This window comes from Symphalangus syndactylus, chromosome 13, assembly GCF_028878055.3.
Source record: "Symphalangus syndactylus isolate Jambi chromosome 13, NHGRI_mSymSyn1-v2.1_pri, whole genome shotgun sequence".
Classification (NCBI taxonomy): Eukaryota; Metazoa; Chordata; class Mammalia; order Primates; family Hylobatidae; genus Symphalangus; species Symphalangus syndactylus.
The window spans coordinates 40,813,465-40,829,953 of NC_072435.2; the positions used below are offsets into that span (position 1 = coordinate 40,813,465).

The following is a 16,489-nucleotide window of genomic DNA, read 5'->3' on the forward strand; positions in this document are numbered from 1 at the left end:
ACCACCACACTGCCCTTTGCTCTCTCACCCTCGCGGCGGAGCAGTAAGAGGGGACTCTGGTTGAGGGGCCTGAAGGCTTTTATTTGACTGGTCCATAGGGTGGGGGGTGCACCCCCTACAGGGCCACCTTGGGGTCCACTTCCCCGGGTCCCTGGCCTTTGGCCAACTCTGCCGCCTTCTTCTCCCGCCGCTTCTTCCGCTGAAGCAGCCTCCGCTCCCGCTCAAACTCCTTCATGCGCATCACATAGCTGGGGGAAAAGCACGAGAGGGGCTGTCAGGGTCCCTGGCCAGGACACGCCCCCCAAGCCCTGGGAAGCAAGCCCTGGGAAGCGGAGAGGCTGTCCCAGAGCACTGTGGGGGAGGCCTCTGAAGAAGACATGTCCCAGTGCCTGTGGCTTGGGTCTGGGGTCTGCCCACGCAGGTGGCAGGGCTTCCCACTGGAATCTGGGCTTGGCCACTCACCTAGGTGGCTTCAGCCACCTGCCCTGTCCCCATCCAACAGGCCCCTAGAGAGCCCTCTCTGGGACTAAGGTGGGGCCCGGCTAGAAACAAACCTCAGTGCAGTTCAGGTCCCTGGCCTCTGGAGCCACATCCTGCCAGGGGCCAGGGCCTGGGTGGGGTGCAGGCTGTGGGTACTGGGGGTGGGGCTTGGGCGGGCCGGGGGTGTGGAAGGCTGGGGGTATGGGGTGTTGCGGGCCGGGGGTGTGGGTGGGCCGGTGTGGGAGTGCTCACTCGCGGTGCTCGCAGTAGTCCCAGTCGTGCCGCTCCTGCTTGCAGGCCAGGATGTTGGGGAAGCTGTCGCGCTTGCACTTGAGCAGCCGGATGAGGTAGTGGGCGCAGTAGTCCCGCAGCTGGAGCCTCAGCTGCGCGTCCATCATCTCCTGCTGCGTGGCCACCATCTCTGCAGGGAGTGGGCGGGGCTCAACCAGGCTGGAGGCCCCCCAACCCAATTCCGGGGATCCCCAGGGGACCAAGGCACACGGCATCAGGAAGCCACGGCTCGGCGTGTCCGCCATACACATCCAGGTGGCAGATGGCAGTGGATGGCAGATGCCTTTGACAGATGCACTGTCCTGAAGGGGCCTCCTTTTCTAATTTGCACAAAGGCAACTCCAGACACCAAGGCCCAGACAGGAGAAGGTGGCTCCCCCTCACCCTGAGGCACCTCAACATCCCATGCTTGATCCCTGCCTCCCCTCCCACAGGGATGCCCGTCCCCAACTCTCTACAGCCCCGCTCTCCAGAGTCCGAGCTCGGAATCCACCTTCTCCCAGAGCACCCCTCAGCCCCTCCACCTGCACCTGGAGCTCCAGGCAGCACGCCCAGCCTTTCTTGTCTGCAACCCGCCTGAGTCCCAGCTCTGCACTGGCCGGCGGCTGTGGGCGGCAAGCCACCCAGGCGCTGAGGCAAGAGACCGAGGACACGAGCTGTTCCAGTATAATAAAATATAAAACAGTAATAGTTATACCAGATATAGATCTTAGATATGATTATATATGAATATCATTAATCATTAGTTTGTAGCAATTGCTCTTTATTCCAATATAATAATCCTCGCTCTATAATCATAACCTAGGAAAAACCAGGCCATACAGAGATAGGAGCTGAGGGGACATAGTGAGGTGTGACCAGAAGATGAGTGCCTTCTGTTATGCCCAGACAGGGCCACCAGAAGGGCTCCTTGGTCTAGCGGTGACGCCAGCATCTGGGAAGATGCCCGTTGCCAGGCGGACCGTGGTCTAGCGGTAGCAAAAGGTGTCAAGGAACAACACCCGCTACTTAGCAGACCGGGAAAGGGAGTCACCTTTTCCCCGGGGGAGTTTAGAGAAGACTCTGCTCCTCCACCTCTTGTGGAGGGCCTGACACCAGTCAGGCTTTCCCGCAGTTATCCGGAGGCCTGTCTCCCTGTGATGCTGTGCTTCAGTGGTCACGCTCTTAGTCCACCTTCATGTTCCATCCTGTACACCTGATTCTGCTTTCTAGATGGCAGTAGTAAATTAGTGAAAGTACTAAAAGTCTCTGATACGTAGAAATGGCGTAAGCTGTCTTTCTCTGTCTCCTCTCTCTCTCTCTGCCTCGGCTGCCAGGCAGGGAAGGGTCCCCTGTCCAGTGGACATGTGACCCACGTGACCTTACCTATCATTGGAGAAGACTCACATTCTTTATCCTGCCCCTTTTGCTTTGTATACAATAAATAACAGCGAAGCCAGACATCCGGGGCCACTATTGGTCTCCGCGCATTGGTAGTAGTGGTCCCCCGGGCCCAGCTGCCTTTTCTTTTATCTCTTTGTCTTGTGTCTTTATTTCTACACTCTCTCGTCGCCGCACACGGGGAGAGACCCACCGACCCTGTGGGGCTGGACCCTACATCTGGTGCTCCGACGTGGGGGCTCTCCCTCGCTGTGTGAAGTTGCACTCTGAGTGTGGGATTCAGCGGAGGAGTTCAACCAGAGATTCCTGAGGACTGCGGTCGATAAGCTTGGTGGTAAGCTAGAGCACTCAGAGTATTCCGGGGACACCATGGGACAAGCCAGTACTAAGTACTCAGACTCGGCTAGAGTCACAGGCTCCCTTGAAGCCTGGTTCCTTTCCTACAAATCAGACTCGGCTAGAGTCACAGGCTCCCTTGAGGCCTGGTCTGCAGTTGCCGTGGCAGCCTGGTTTTCAGGCCCATGAAAGACCTGCTCAGCAGGTAATCTGGTCTCAATCTGGCTCTAAGTTTCTCAACTCTCCTTCTATTCAAAATTCTACACCTTTTCCTGCTCCTGGTCCCGTCACAACTGCTGTTGCTAATACTACTATTGCCGCTCATAAGCAACAAATTACATACATCCCTGAAAATGACACTCCGCTTATGAGGGCTATAATTCAGGCAAGGGAATACGGGGATCCCGAAGCCTGGCAATTTCCTGTAATTTTACAACCTCCAGTACATGCCACCCCAACAGTGCAAAACCACCCACAGCCTGTTGTTGATCCTGCCCAGCAGGCGGCTGACCCCGCAGCTCAACAAGATCAAGAGGCTGATAATCAAGTCCCTCAGCCCGAAAATCAGGCTGCTCAGGGAAATAATCAGGCTCCGCAATTGCCTGCTTCTGGGGCACAGCCGATACCTGGCATTCCCGCTGTTCAGGCGGTAGTTCAGCCTGACCCCATATGTCCAGGCCAGGTCCAGCTACGCCCTGCTACTTGGGAAAGTTTTTCTTTTAAATTCCTTAAAGATTTTAAGGAATCAGTGAAACAATATGGCACCAACTCTCCTTTTGTCCGTTCCACATTAAAAGCCTTAGCAGAAGATAAACGTTTGGTACCCTATGATTGGGAACTTTTAGCAAAGTCAGTCTTATCTAAATCTCAGTATTTACAGTTCAGGACTTAGTGGGTTGATGCTGTCCAGGAACGCATTCGTCTTAATCAGGGCTCTAATCCTCCTGTTAACGTTACTGCTGACCAGTTACTGGGAATGGGTCAATGGGCTGCAATCCGACACCAAACTATACTAAATGATGAGGTTATTGAACAACTGCGAAAATGTTGCTTAGATGCTTGGGACGAAATTCAAGATGATGGTAAAGTATGCCCATCTTTCACAGCCGTCAGACAGGGACAACATGAGCCCTACCCAGACTTTATTGCTCGTCTTCAAGACGCAGCAGAAAAGGCAATTCCTGATAGCCACGGCCAAAGACTTGTTGTAGAACTTATGGCTTATGAACAAGCAAATCCAGATTGTCAGGCGGCTATTCGCCCCGTCAAAGGCAAAATTCCACCGGGTGGTGATGTACTCACCTCCTACATTAAAGCCTGTGAAGGGCTGGGAGGAACTCTGCATACAGCAATGATTATGGCACAAGCTATGGCCTCTATTTGAATGCCTGGACAATTCTCTGGCCAATGCTTCATATGCGGCCAGAAGGGACATGCAAAAAGAAATTGCCCTCGGTGTGCAGGTTGCCGTCCCTTACATCACCACCAACAACAAAAAACTTTTCAGCAGCAGGACACCCCACCTTCTACTGTATGCCCATGATGCCGAAAGGGCTTTCACTGCGCATCTCAATGCCATTCCAAATTTGATATCAATGGCAATCCTTTACGACCTTCTAAACATCAGGGAAATGGGATGAGGGGCTGGCCCCAGGACCCTTTAAACAATGGGGCATTCCTCAACTCTCAGCCCCGGGCGTCCAGCCAGACGGGAGCCTTCCCAGTTCATTCCATTCAACCTCCACCCCAATTCCCACTTCAGCAATTTGTCCCACAGGATCTAATGGCTCAGCCCCAGCACGAATCTCAGTACAATGCTTGTCCCCCGCACCACAGGCTCAGCAGCAGTAGATCTCTGTTGTACCAGAGATATTTCTTTGTTGCCTGGAGAGCCACCTATTGCTATTCCTACAGGTGTTGTTTTTGGTCCCTTGCCGGCTGGCAGTGTAGGTTTGCTACTAGGACGTTCAAGTTTAAGTTTAAAAGGTGTTCAAGTACATACTGGTGTAATTGATTCTGACTATTCAGGTGAAATTCATATTGTCATTAGCTCTGCAGTCCCTTGGAATGCAGCAGCAGGGGACTGCATTGCTCAACTCCCGATACTTCCTTACATTCCTTTGGGATCCAGTTCTAGTACAAGAAAAGGAGGTTTTTGGTAGCACAGATTATCAAGGTAAAGCGGCCTACTGGGCCAGCAAAATTTCTGACACTCGTCCTGTGTGCTCCGTGCATATTCAGGGAAAAAAGTTTGAGGGAATGACTGATACGGGTGCTGATGTTTCTATTATATCTTTACATCAATGGCCCTGACACTGGCCAAAGGAGCATGCCTCCACAGCATTAGTGGGTGTCGGTCAGGCTTCAGAGGTATATGAAAGCTCCACAATTTTACATTGCACAGGCCCTGAAGGACAGACTGGAACTATTCGCCCCCTTATTACACCCATTCCTGTTAATCTGTGGGGAAGAGATTTTTTATATCAATGGGGGGCTCGGATTACTTTTCCTAAAGGCAATTACAGCCAGCAGAGTAAAGATACGATGACTAAAATGGGATTTGTTCAAGGTATGGGTTTAGGAAAATCAGCACAAGGCATCACTGAGGCTATCATACCTACTCCTAAAGCAGACTCTACAGGACTTGGTTATTCTTTTTAGAAGCGGTCACTATTAAGCCTCCAGACCCCATTCCTTTGACGTGGAAAACTCAAAAACCTGTCTGGGTAGATCAGTGGCCGCTTCCAAAAAATAAGCTGGAGGCACTTCATATTTTGGTTCTTTTTTTTTTTTTTGAGATGGAGTCTCACTCTGTCGCCCAGGCTGGAGTGCAGTGGCGCAATCTCGGCTCACTGCAAGCTCCGCCTCCCGGGTTCACGCCATTCTCCTGCCTCAGCCTCTCTGAGTAGCTGGGACTACAGGCGCCCGCCACCACGATCGGCTAATTTTTTGTATTTTTTAGTAGAGACGGGGTTTCACTGTGGTCTCGATCTCCTGATAATTATATATTATAATATATATATAATTATATATATATTACTATATTATTCATTACACAGATGATATTCTTTGTGCAGCACCTTCACGTTCTGTATTGATATCTTGTTTTTCTGCATTACAACAAGCAGTCACAGCAGCTGGCTTGGTTATCGCCCCAGAAAAAATTCAGACTTCATTCCCCATTACTATTTAGGAATGCAGCTAGAGGACAAGGTCATTAAGCCTCAAAAAGTTCAACTCAGACGAGACTCCTTTTTTTTTTTTTTTTTTTTTTTGAGACGGAGTCTTGCTCTGTTGCCCAGGCTGGAGTGCAGTGGCGCAATCTCGGCTCACTGCAAGCTCGGCCTCCCGGGTTCACACCATTCTCCTGCCTCAGCCTCTCCAAGTAGCTGGGACTACAGGCGCCCGCCACCATGCCCGGCTAATTTTTTGTATTTTTAGTAGAGATGGGGTCTCACCGTGGTCTCGATCTCCTGACCTCGTGATCCGCCCGCCTCAGCCTCCCAAAGTGCTGGGATTACAAGCGTGAGCCACCGCGCCCGGCCAGAGACTCCTTAAAAACTCTAAATGATTTCCAAAAATTACTTGGAGATATTAATTGGATTCGTCCCTCCTTAGGCATTCCTACTTATGTTCTGTCTAATCTTTTTGCAACACTATGGGGCAATCCTGATTTACGCAGTAAAAGGTCTTTGACTCCTGAGGCAGATTCTGAATTACGACTTATAGAAAAATGCATTCAACAGTCTCAGGTTACCACAGTGAATCCACATTTACCTTGTGAAATACTAATTTTTCCCACTGAACATTCTCCAACAGGACTCATTATTCAGGCACATAATTTAATTGAATGGTGCTTTCCTCCACACAACTCTTTACGGACGCTAACTATATATCTAGATCAAATTTCTACCTTAATTGGTCAGGCTCGTTCTTGTCTCTTTCGTCTTTCGGGAACAGAGCCCCAAAAAATCATTGTTCCCCTCACCTGATTACAAGTTCAACAGGCTTTTGCTGCTTGCATCGCTTGGCAAGTGCATTTGGCAGGTTTCCCGGGTATAATTGATAATCACTATCTTAATGTAAAATTATTTCAGTTCCTTAAACTCACTGCTTGGATTTTACCTAATATTACTAGAAACACCCCATTACCTGAAGCTGTCACTGTTTTCACTGATGCTTCCTTTAATGGCCGAGCAGCATATACAGGACCAAGAGAACGTGTTCGTAGCACAGGAGCTATTTCAGCACAACGAGCTGAGCTGCTTGCTGTTATGGCTGTCCTTGAAGATTTCCCTGAACCAGTTAACATCCTCTCTGACTCAGCCTACGTAGTACATGTTGCTCGCAACATTAAAACTGCCTTAATCAAATTTCTGCCTGATGATAACCTGTTCTTTCTTTTTCAAAAGTTTCAGTCTGTGCTCAGAGCAAGGTCTTCTCCTTTCTACATTACTCACATTCGGGCCCACACACCCCTCCCGGGAACCCTCTCGAGAGCAAATGCCAGAGCTGATACATTAGTTACTCCCGTATTTACAGATGCAGAAAACTTTCATGCTTTAACCCATGTCAATGCTGCGGGACTCCGAAAAAAGTTCCCCCTTACATGGAAACAAGCCAAAACCATTGTACGTCACTGTCCTAGTATGTCAAGTGTTAATTTTACAGCCACTTTCTTCAGGAGTTAACCCTAGAGGACTTTCACAGAATGCTCTCTGGCAAATGAATGTGACTCATTATCTTCCTTTTGGCAAACTTGTAATACATGTAATACATGTAACTATTGATACCTTTTCGCATTTTATTTGGGCCACTTGTCAAACAGGAGAAAGTACAGCTCATGTTAAACGACATATTCTTTCCTGTTTCTCGGTTATGGGCTGTCCCGAGAAACTAAAAACTGGTAACGGCCCCGGCTACACTAGTGCTGCTTTCAAACAGTTTACTCAGACCTGGGCAATTACTCACACAACTGGCATCCCCTATAATTCTCAAGGACAGGCTTTAGCTGAACGAGCCAATAAAACACTCAAAGATCAACTTCGAAAACAAGCAACTAAATCAAAGAGAGATGCTGCTACTCCTCATGCCCAATTAAATCTGGCTCTTTTCACACTAAATTTCTTAAATGTAACAAGAAATCAACCTTTCACAGCCGCAGAACAACATTTCACTGGAAATAAATTTGATCCACAAAAAGGAATGCGGGTATAGTGGAAGGACGTAAAAACTAACACATGGCAATCAGGCACGGTCATAACTGGGGGTAGGGGTTTTGCTTGTGTTTCCCCAGGAAAAGGACTACAGCCCGTGTGGGTTCCCTCCCGACAATTAAAATTGCACCATAACTCCAAAGATGAAACGCTACCAGAAACAAAAGGCAAAGACCCATTGGAAACAAAAGAGCAACTTTCACCGCCTGACACATACACTTCAGAACCTCCACATTGAGACAAAATCTCGCCGTGTGACCTACAACACCGCTTGTTCAACTCCACCAACATGGGGTCATATAAAGGTTTTACCTCATCAAACAGAAAATTTTTTAAAAGAAAAAGGCATTCCAAAAACGACTGGTAATATAATTCTGGCTGCCTTTATGGTAGTCAGTGCAGCGGTAAGTATACCACCGGTTGGGGCAATTCAAAATGATACTTACTGGGCATATGTTCCTTTTCCCCCTCTAATTCGGTTTGTCTCTCGGATGGACTCCCCAGTAGAAGTTTACACTAATAATAGTGCATTCATGCCAGTCCCTAATGGTGATCGGTTTCCAGCTCAACCGGAAGAAGAAGGTATGCACTTAAATCTGTCCAGTGGTTATAAATATCCACCACTACGCATTGGGAAGACGCCTGGCTGTTTAGCTTATTTGTACCAGAATTGGATGTGGACTGTACCGTCCTTTACAAATGATTCTTATCAATTGCATAACGTGTTCAGTACCAATTCTTTTCAACTTTTCACTGTCAAACTTACTCCACATGAGGCATGGAGAGCTCCTCTCACTACCAAAGTTAATAAAACAAAAGGACTGTCAGACTGCCCAAAGAAACCTACAAAGGGGCCTTTTATAGTGACTTTGATTTTATAGGATGATTGTAATGCTCCTAAGGCTGTTGTACTTCAAACTCTAGCCATGGGTATTGTTATTGATTGGGCTCCAAAAGGATATTATTGGCAAGATTGCTCCGGCAAAACTACCTCATGCTCGGAGTTTATTTATTCCTTAAATTATATAGAGCATGGATGGCAGTCATACAGGCTGAGACAATGGGTGTCTCTTTACCCATTTAAATGGAAGGATGCAGGCATTGCTCCTCCTAGACCAAAAATGATTCATCCCTTTGTTACCCCGGAACATCCTGAACTATGGAAATTAGCTGCAGCCCTGACAGGAATAAGGATATGGAATGCTACCTATCAACTCCTTCGTACTAATACCAACACACCCACATTCAACATCACCCTCATTTCTGAACGAGCTGTGTCAAACCCCCTTATATGCTGTTGGTTGGAAATATAATTATTATTCCTAATGCACAAACTATAGAATGTGATAACTGTAAGCTGTTCACTTGCATTGACGCAACTTTTAATCCCACTACAAGTATTCTCTTAGTAAGGGCTAGGGAGGGGGTATGGATACCAGTTTCTTTACATCGTCCATGGGAATCTTCCCCTCTATTCACATAGTCAATGAAGTTCTTAAAGGTATCCTCAAAAGAACAAAGAGATTTATTTTTACTCTTATTGCAGCCATTGCAGGACTAATTGCGGTTACTGCAACAGCAGCAACTGCTGGAGTTGCCATCCACAATTCTGTTAAACCGCTCACTATGTCGAAGCATGGCAAAAAAACTCCTCCAGACTTTGGAATTCTCAGGCTCAAATTGATCAAAAATTAGCTAATCAAATTAATGATCTCCGCCAAAGTGTAACCTGGCTGGGAGATAGAGTTATGAACTTGGAACACCGTATGCAACTACAGTGTGGTTGGAATACTTCTGATTATTGCATAACGCCTTATGCTTATAATCAAGATCAACATAGCTGGGAAAAGGTCTCAAGACATTTAAAAGCCTGGGATGATAACTTAACCTCGAATATTTCGCCACTTAAAGAGCAAATTTTCGAGGCTTCACAAGCTCATTTATCCACTGTTCCTGGCTCAGACATTTTTGAAGGCCTAACTAAACAATCATCTGATTTTAATCCCTTCAAATAGATCAAGCCCCTCAGAGGATCATTGTTGTCACTGGCATTATTAATATTGGTATGCTTATGTTGTCTCCTTTTAGTCTGCAGATGCCTCCAAGGAGTCCGAAACCAAGTCCGAAGTCAATGACAAGCAATGATGGCGATCGTGATCCTAGTTAATAAAAGGGGGGAGATGTGGGCGGCAAGCCACCCAGGCGCCGAGGCAAGAGACCGAGGGCACAAGCTGTTCCAGTATAAAATATATAAAACAGTAATAGTTATACCAGATACAGATCTTAGATATGATTATATATTAATATCATTAATCATTAGTTTATAGCAATTGCTCTTTATTCCAATATTATAATAATCCTCGCTCTATAATCATAACCTAGAAAAAACCAGGCCATACAGAGATAGGAGCTGAGGGGACATAGTGAGGTGTGACCAGAAGACAAGAGTGCCTTCTGTTATGCCCAGACAGGGCCACCAGAAGGGCTCCTTGGTCTAGCGGTGACGCCAGCGTCTGGGAAGACGCCCGTTGCCAGGCGGACCGTGGTCTAGCGGTAGCAAAAAGGTGTCAAGGAACAATACCCGCTACTTAGCAGACCGGGAAAGGGAGTCACCTTTTCCCCGGGGGAGTTTAGAGAAGACTCTGCTCCTCCACCTCTTGTGGAGGGCCTGACACCAGTCAGGCTCGCCCGCCGTTATCCGGAGGCCTAACCGTCTCCCTGTGATGCTGTGCTTCAGTGGTCACGCTCTTAGTCCACCTTCATGTTCCATCCTGTACACCTGATTCTGCTTTCTAGACAGTAGTAGTAAATTAGTGAAAGTACTAAAAGTCTCTGATATGCAGAAATAATGGCATAAGCTGTCTTTCTCTTTGTCTCCTCTCTCTCTCTGCCTCGGCTGCCAGGCAGGGAAGGGCCCCCTGTCCAGTGGACACGTGACCCACATGACCTTACCTAACATTGGAGATGACTCGCATTCTTTACCCTGCCCCTTTTGCTTTGTATACAATAAATAACAGCGAAGCCAGACATTCGGGGCCACTACCGGTCTCCGCGCATCGGTGGTAGTGGTCCCCTGGGCCCAGCTGCCTTTTCTTTTATCTCTTTGTCTTGTGTCTTTATTTCTACGCTCTCTCGTCGCCGCACACGGGGAGAGACCCACTGATCCTGTGCGGCTGGTCCCTACAGGCGGGGTGGCCTCTCTCTGAGCCTCAGAACTGACCATCCGGTCATGGAAGTTACCCGAGCATCCACTGGGCTAACAGTACCTGTAAGGTACTTAAGCGTGGGCTCAGAAGACAGCTGGACTAGTATCTGGGTCCCGGTGCCCCACTCACCTAGCAAATCCGACTCCGGACAAATCAACCTTCAGGAGGAGGCCGACGGGAGCGTGAGGAATCTTGGACACTCACCCCGGAGCCTGTGCCTGGCGATCCTGCACTCGTTCCCCGCCGCCTCCCTCAGACCCAGCCTCCCTAGCCCTCCTGACGTCCACATCTTTCTCGGTCCCAGCTCCTTCCCATCTGCGCAAGTGAGACGAGACACATTCACATCTCAATGGCAGTCGTCCCCGGCTGGCTTCTCTCCCCTCTGCTTCCCAGCTGCGGTTCTCTCATCCCACTGAGGCCCAGATCCTCCTCTCCTGCCCCTTGTCCCATTCCCTGGCTTCTGCCCCACCCCCTCGCTGCCCAGACATGGGCTCTCACAGGGCCACCCAACAGCCCAGGACCCCAGCCTCCCGCTTCCTTCTTTCCTGTGGCTCCTCCCACATCCCGCCTCCCCAGGTTTCCTCCCATCTCTATGGCTGCCTTACCTTATGCTTTGTTCTGAGAGCCTTTTTCTTTTCTTTTGAGATGGAGTCTCACTCTGTCACCCAGGCTGGAGGGCAGTGGCAAGATCTCAGCTCACCGCAACCTCTGTCTCCCAGGTTCAAGCGATTCTTCTGCCTCAGCTTCCTGAGTAGCTGGAACCACAGGCACCTGCCACCATGCCCGGCTAATTTTTGTATTTTTAGTAGAGACCGGGTTTCGCCATGTTAGTCAGGCTGGTCTCGAACTCCTGACCTCAGGTGATCCACCCACCTTGGCCTCCCAAAGTGCTGGGATTACAGGTGTGAGCCACTGTGCCTGGCCTGAAAGCCTTTTTCTCTGCTGCCGCCCCGTATGTAGATGAGCCTGATGTGGTCCCTCCATCCCACACCTCGCTTGAGCCCCAGGCCTGGGTATCACCTGCAGCCCCTGGCCGTTCCCTATCTGCACTTGGAGCTCCAGGTGGCAATGCTAGACTCCTCCCTCTTTTGTCTCGAACTTATAATCAGCTAGTGGCAAGGACATTAGACTGCCTACTGTGTGCTTAGTGGTGGGGATACAGCAGGGAACAGAACACACAAGTGTCTCTGCCCTCGGAGGGAGACACAGAACAGACAGAAGACAGAGCACCACAGCGTGTCTGGCAGTGCTTAAGTACTAGGGAGACCAGCCTGGGGAGCACAGAAAGATCCCATGTCTAGAAAAAATAATAAAATTATCTTTGCATGGTAGTGCACACCGAGTAGCCAGAGCTACTCGGGAGGATCGCTTGAACCCAGGAGTTTGAGGCTGCAGTGGGTGATAACCACCCCACTGCACTCCAGCCTAAGCAACAGAGCGAGAGCCCATCTCTATAAACAAATAAATAAATATGGGCCGGGCGCGGTGGCTCACGCCTATAATCCCAGCACTTTGGGAGGCCGAGACGGGTGGATCACTTGAGGTCAGGAGTTCGAGATCAGCCTGGCCAACATGGTAAAACCCTGTCTCTACTAAAAATACAAAAATGAGCTTGGTGTGGTGGCGCGCACCTGTAATCCCAGCTACTCTGGAGGCTGAGGCGGGAGAATCGCTTGAACCAGGAAGGCAGATGTTGCAGTGAGCAAAGTGACTGGCTGAAAGGGGTGGAAAGGAGGAAAGAGAGGGCAGGGGACAGTGATCAAGGAGGGAGGGAGAGAGTGAAGGATCCGGGAGGTAAGAGAAAGGCCAGGCAGCATATAGAGTCCACCGGAGTACCAATCGGGAGACCAGTCAGCAGGGATTGCAGGAATGCGTCACCACACCCAGCTAATTAAAAAAATAAAAATAAAAAATTGTAGAGACAGGGCCTTGCTACGTTGCCCAGGCTGTTCTTGAACTTCTGGCCTCGAGCAATCCTCCTGCCTTGGCCTCCCAAACCGTTGGCATTACAGGCATGAGCCATTTTGCCTGGCTTAGAGCTGTTTTTTTCTTATCTCCCCCACCCCATCACGTTCAGTTGCACGGGGATAGACACCAAGGAAGGGAAAGAGGTGAGTTTATCCAGAGTAAGCAAGACAGAAGGGCAGCAGGTTGCTAGCGTTTGCAAAGCTGATCTTGGGCAAAGCAAGGTATGTGAGGCAGTGGGAGGGAGGTGGATGGACCAATGAACTGCAGGTTCAGCTGGGGCGGAAGGACTACCCTGGAGTGAGGACACTGGAGTGATTATACCATCTCCCAACTTTCTCTCAAATCCAGGCTGCTTAGAGGTCTCTGTCTCAAGCTTGTCGCCCACTCAGCAGACTCCACTTGCCCACTTTTGACCAACCAAACCTGACTGTGTCCCTCCTCTGCTTAGAAGCTTTGGCTCTGCCACCTCTCTTTGGTCAACCCCTACTCATGCCCCTTCACATCTTTTTTTTTTTTTTTTTTTTTTTTTTTTTTTTTTTTCAGACAGTCTCGCTCTGTCACCCAGGCTGGCGTGTGGTGGCCTGACCTTGGCTCACTGCAACCTCTGCCTCCCGGGTTCCAGCCAATTCTCCTGCCTCAGCCTCCCAGACAGCTGGGATTACAGGTACACACCACCTCACCTGGCTAATTTTTGTATTTTTAGTAGAGACAGGGTTTCACCATGTTGGCCAGGCTGGTCTCGAACTCCTGACCTCAGGTGATCCACCGGCCTTGGCCTCCCAAAGTGCTGGGATTACCAGGCATAAACCACCGTGCCTGGCCTAATTTTTGTATTTTTTTTTTGAGATGGAGTCTTCCTCTGTCGCCCAGGCTGGAGTGCAGTGGTGTGATCTCAGCTCACTATAACCTGCGCCTCCTGGGTTCAAGCGATTCTCCTGCCTCAGCCTCCTGAGTAGCTGGGACTACAGGTGCGCACCACCACGCCCCTGGCTAATTTTTGTATTTTTAGTAGAGGCAGGGTTTCACCATATTGGCCAGGATGGTCTCAACCCCCTGACCTGGTGATCTGCCTGCCTCAGCCTCCCAAAGTGCTGGGATTATAGGCGTGAGACACCGTGCCTGGCCTTAATTTTTGTATTTTTAGTAGAGATGGTGTTTCACCATGTTGGCCAGGCTGGTCTCAAACTCCTGACCTCAGGTGATCTGCCCGCCTCAGCCTCCCAAAGTGCTGGGATTACAGGCATGAGCCACCGTGCCCGGCCACCCTTCACGTCTTTGTTTCCAGCCACTGCCTCCTGGAAGCCTGCCTTGACACCCCCCAGCTCTGCCTGATTCCACAGTCTTTCCCACTGCTCTATGAATTCTCTGGAGACAGTGCCTGCATCCCTCCAGTTCCCTGCTGTATCCGCGGTGCCTAACGTGGGACGTGGCCCAGAGCTGGTGCTCGGTATGCCTGTGATATTACTACATTAAAAGCAAAAACAAACACACGAACCAAAAAACCGTCCTGGGCGTAGTGGCTCACATCGGCAATTCCAGCACTTTGGGAGGCTGGGCAGAAGGATCGTTTGAGCCCAAGAGTTTGAGACAAGCCTGGGCAACATAGCAAGACCCCCATCTCTACAAAAAATAAAAAATCAGCCTGGCATCCTGGGGCGCTCCTGTAGTCCCAGCTACTCGGGAGGCTGAGGCGGGAGGATGGTTTGAGCCCAGGAGGTCGAGGATGCAGTGAGCTGTGATTGCGCCACTGCACTCAGCCTGGGCAACAGAGCAAGATCCCGTCTCAAAGCAAAACAAAGCACTTTGCAGGACAGTATTTGCGGCGTGAATCTTCCTTATTTCCTTGTGCATACCCCGCAATTGCAGCGACATCAGGAAGGGGATACAATGAACGTGTCCATGCCCTCTCATGACTTCCCACGTCCCCCAAGACTTGGCCCGAGGCCGGGTGTGGTGGCTCACGCCTGCGATCCCAGCACTTTGGGAGGCCAAGGCGGGCGGATCACTTGAGGTCAGGAGTTCAAGACCAGCCTGGCCAACAAGGCGAAACCCCGTCTCTACTAACAATACAAAAAATTAGCTGGGCATGGTGGTACACATCTGTAATCACAGCTACTCGCGAGTCTGAGGCAGGAGAATCGCTTGAACCCGGGAGGTGGAGGCTGCCAGTGAGTCGAGACCAAGCCACTGCACTCCAGCCTGAAAGAAAAAAGCGAGACTCCGTCTCAAAAGAAAAAAAAAAAGACTCGACCCAGCTCTGCGCGTCGCATTCCTGCCCGAACCCCCACTTGTCGCCTCACTTTTGCTCCCTGGCTTTTGCTCAAGCCGTGCCCTTGGGCTGGAACGCCTCCACATTCAGGTGGGGTCACGCACGTCCTGTGGACTCCTAGTCTAGACCCAAACCCAGATACAACACCTGAGGTTATCTCAGCCCTGGGGTGCCACGGGTTCGGGGGTTCAGGCACCCGCGCCCCACTCCCTCTGGCTGCGCCTGCGCACTGGGCCTCACCTCGCTCCTTGCGTTCGGGGAAGCCGTAGTCGGGCGGGAAGGTTGGCATCTGCAGGGGGTCGGGCTCCACCGAGGCATCGCCCAGGTAGCGCCGGACCAGGTGCGCCCCCATGGCTGCAGTCGCTGCAGATCCCTGCTGTAGCCGAGGGTCACCTAGCTCCTACCCGGAACCACTGACCCCTCAGTCTGACACGGCTTCCGGGTCGCTTAGGCCGCTGCGGAGATCATAGAGATGAAGGACTCCAGAGGATAGCTCCGGTCCGCCTGGCGTCACCTCGCGGACAGGCGGAGGCGGGACAGGTGCTGCGTCCCTTCCCAGGATATGGTTGGACCCGAGAGCGGACTTCCCTGAGCCTGGAAATCCATCTGGGCGGGGCAGAAGGGGACGGTGTGGGACTGAGGCCTCCCTGGACCCTATCTGGGGCTCTTCTGGTAGCCCGAGGCTAAAGCACATATTAAAATTATTTTTCATACCATTTTCCAAAAAGTTTTTTCTTTGAAAACATTCAAATTTCTCTTTAAAAAAAGGCACGATATCTATTATATCGTTAATGTATGTCATTTGGAATAAAGTCACTTTAAGAATTTTTTTTTTTTTTTTGGAGACACAGTACCTGTCGCCCAGACTGGAGTGTATTGGCGCGATCTCGGCTCACTGCAACCTCCATCTCCTGGGCTCAAATAATTCTCCTGCCTCAGCCTCCTGAGTAGCTGGGATTACAGGCGCCTGCCACCACGCCCAGCTAATTTTTGTATTTTTAGTAGAGACGGGGTTTTGCCATGTTGGCCAGGCTGGTCTCGAACTCCTGACCTCAAGTGATTCCCCCGCCTCAGCCTCCCAAAATGCTGGGATTACGGGCATGAGCCACAGTGCCTGTCCAAGAAAGATTTTGATAAATTTAATTTAAATAAAAGTTATTCATAAATACAATTATTATTATATTTTTTTTGAGATAGGGTCTCATTCTGTCGCCCAGGCTGGAGCACAGTGGCACAATCATAACTCACTGCAACCTTGAACTCTTGGGCTCCAGTGATCCTCCTGCCTCAGCCTCTCAAAGTGTCGGGATTATGGGCGTAAGCCACTGTGCCTGACCAAAAAC

At 50.0% G+C, this 16,489-nt stretch overlaps 1 protein-coding gene across 3 annotated transcripts; it reads right to left on the minus strand.

Moving 5' to 3' along the window:
- Positions 1–60: 60 nt before the first annotated feature.
- On the minus strand, positions 61–15,625 carry NDUFB7 (NADH:ubiquinone oxidoreductase subunit B7). 3 transcript variants are annotated; one of them, XM_055235575.2, is made up of 3 exons: positions 15,387–15,625; positions 733–901; positions 61–248 (listed from the first exon to the last, which is right to left on the minus strand). In XM_055235575.2, exons 1-3 carry the CDS (start codon positions 15,496–15,498, stop codon positions 116–118), a joined length of 414 nt encoding a protein of 137 aa, XP_055091550.1. In that variant the 5' UTR covers positions 15,499–15,625; the 3' UTR covers positions 61–115. The 3 variants fall into 3 exon arrangements, with proteins under 3 accessions (XP_055091550.1, XP_063472547.1, XP_063472546.1); XM_063616477.1 differs by lacking the exon at positions 15,387–15,625 and adding an exon at positions 11,515–15,065 and having other exon boundaries at positions 733–1,427; XM_063616476.1 differs by lacking the exon at positions 15,387–15,625 and adding an exon at positions 6,640–7,078.
- Between the last annotated feature and the right edge of the window lie 864 nt (positions 15,626–16,489).

Bases quoted from the DNA above. Each gene is read 5' to 3' on its own strand.
- NDUFB7 (XM_063616476.1), bottom strand. From the start codon at position 6,799: ATGTTAACTGGTTCAGGGAAATCTTCAAGGACAGCCATAACAGCAAGC. The intron at 902-6,639 runs GTAATGGGGTGT...CACTCCCTGCAG, and splicing joins GAAAACAGTGACAGCTTCAG to AGATGGTGGCCACGCAGCAG. The intron at 249-732 runs GTGAGCACTCCC...CTTTTCCCCCAG, and splicing joins GACTACTGCGAGCACCGCGA to CTATGTGATGCGCATGAAGG.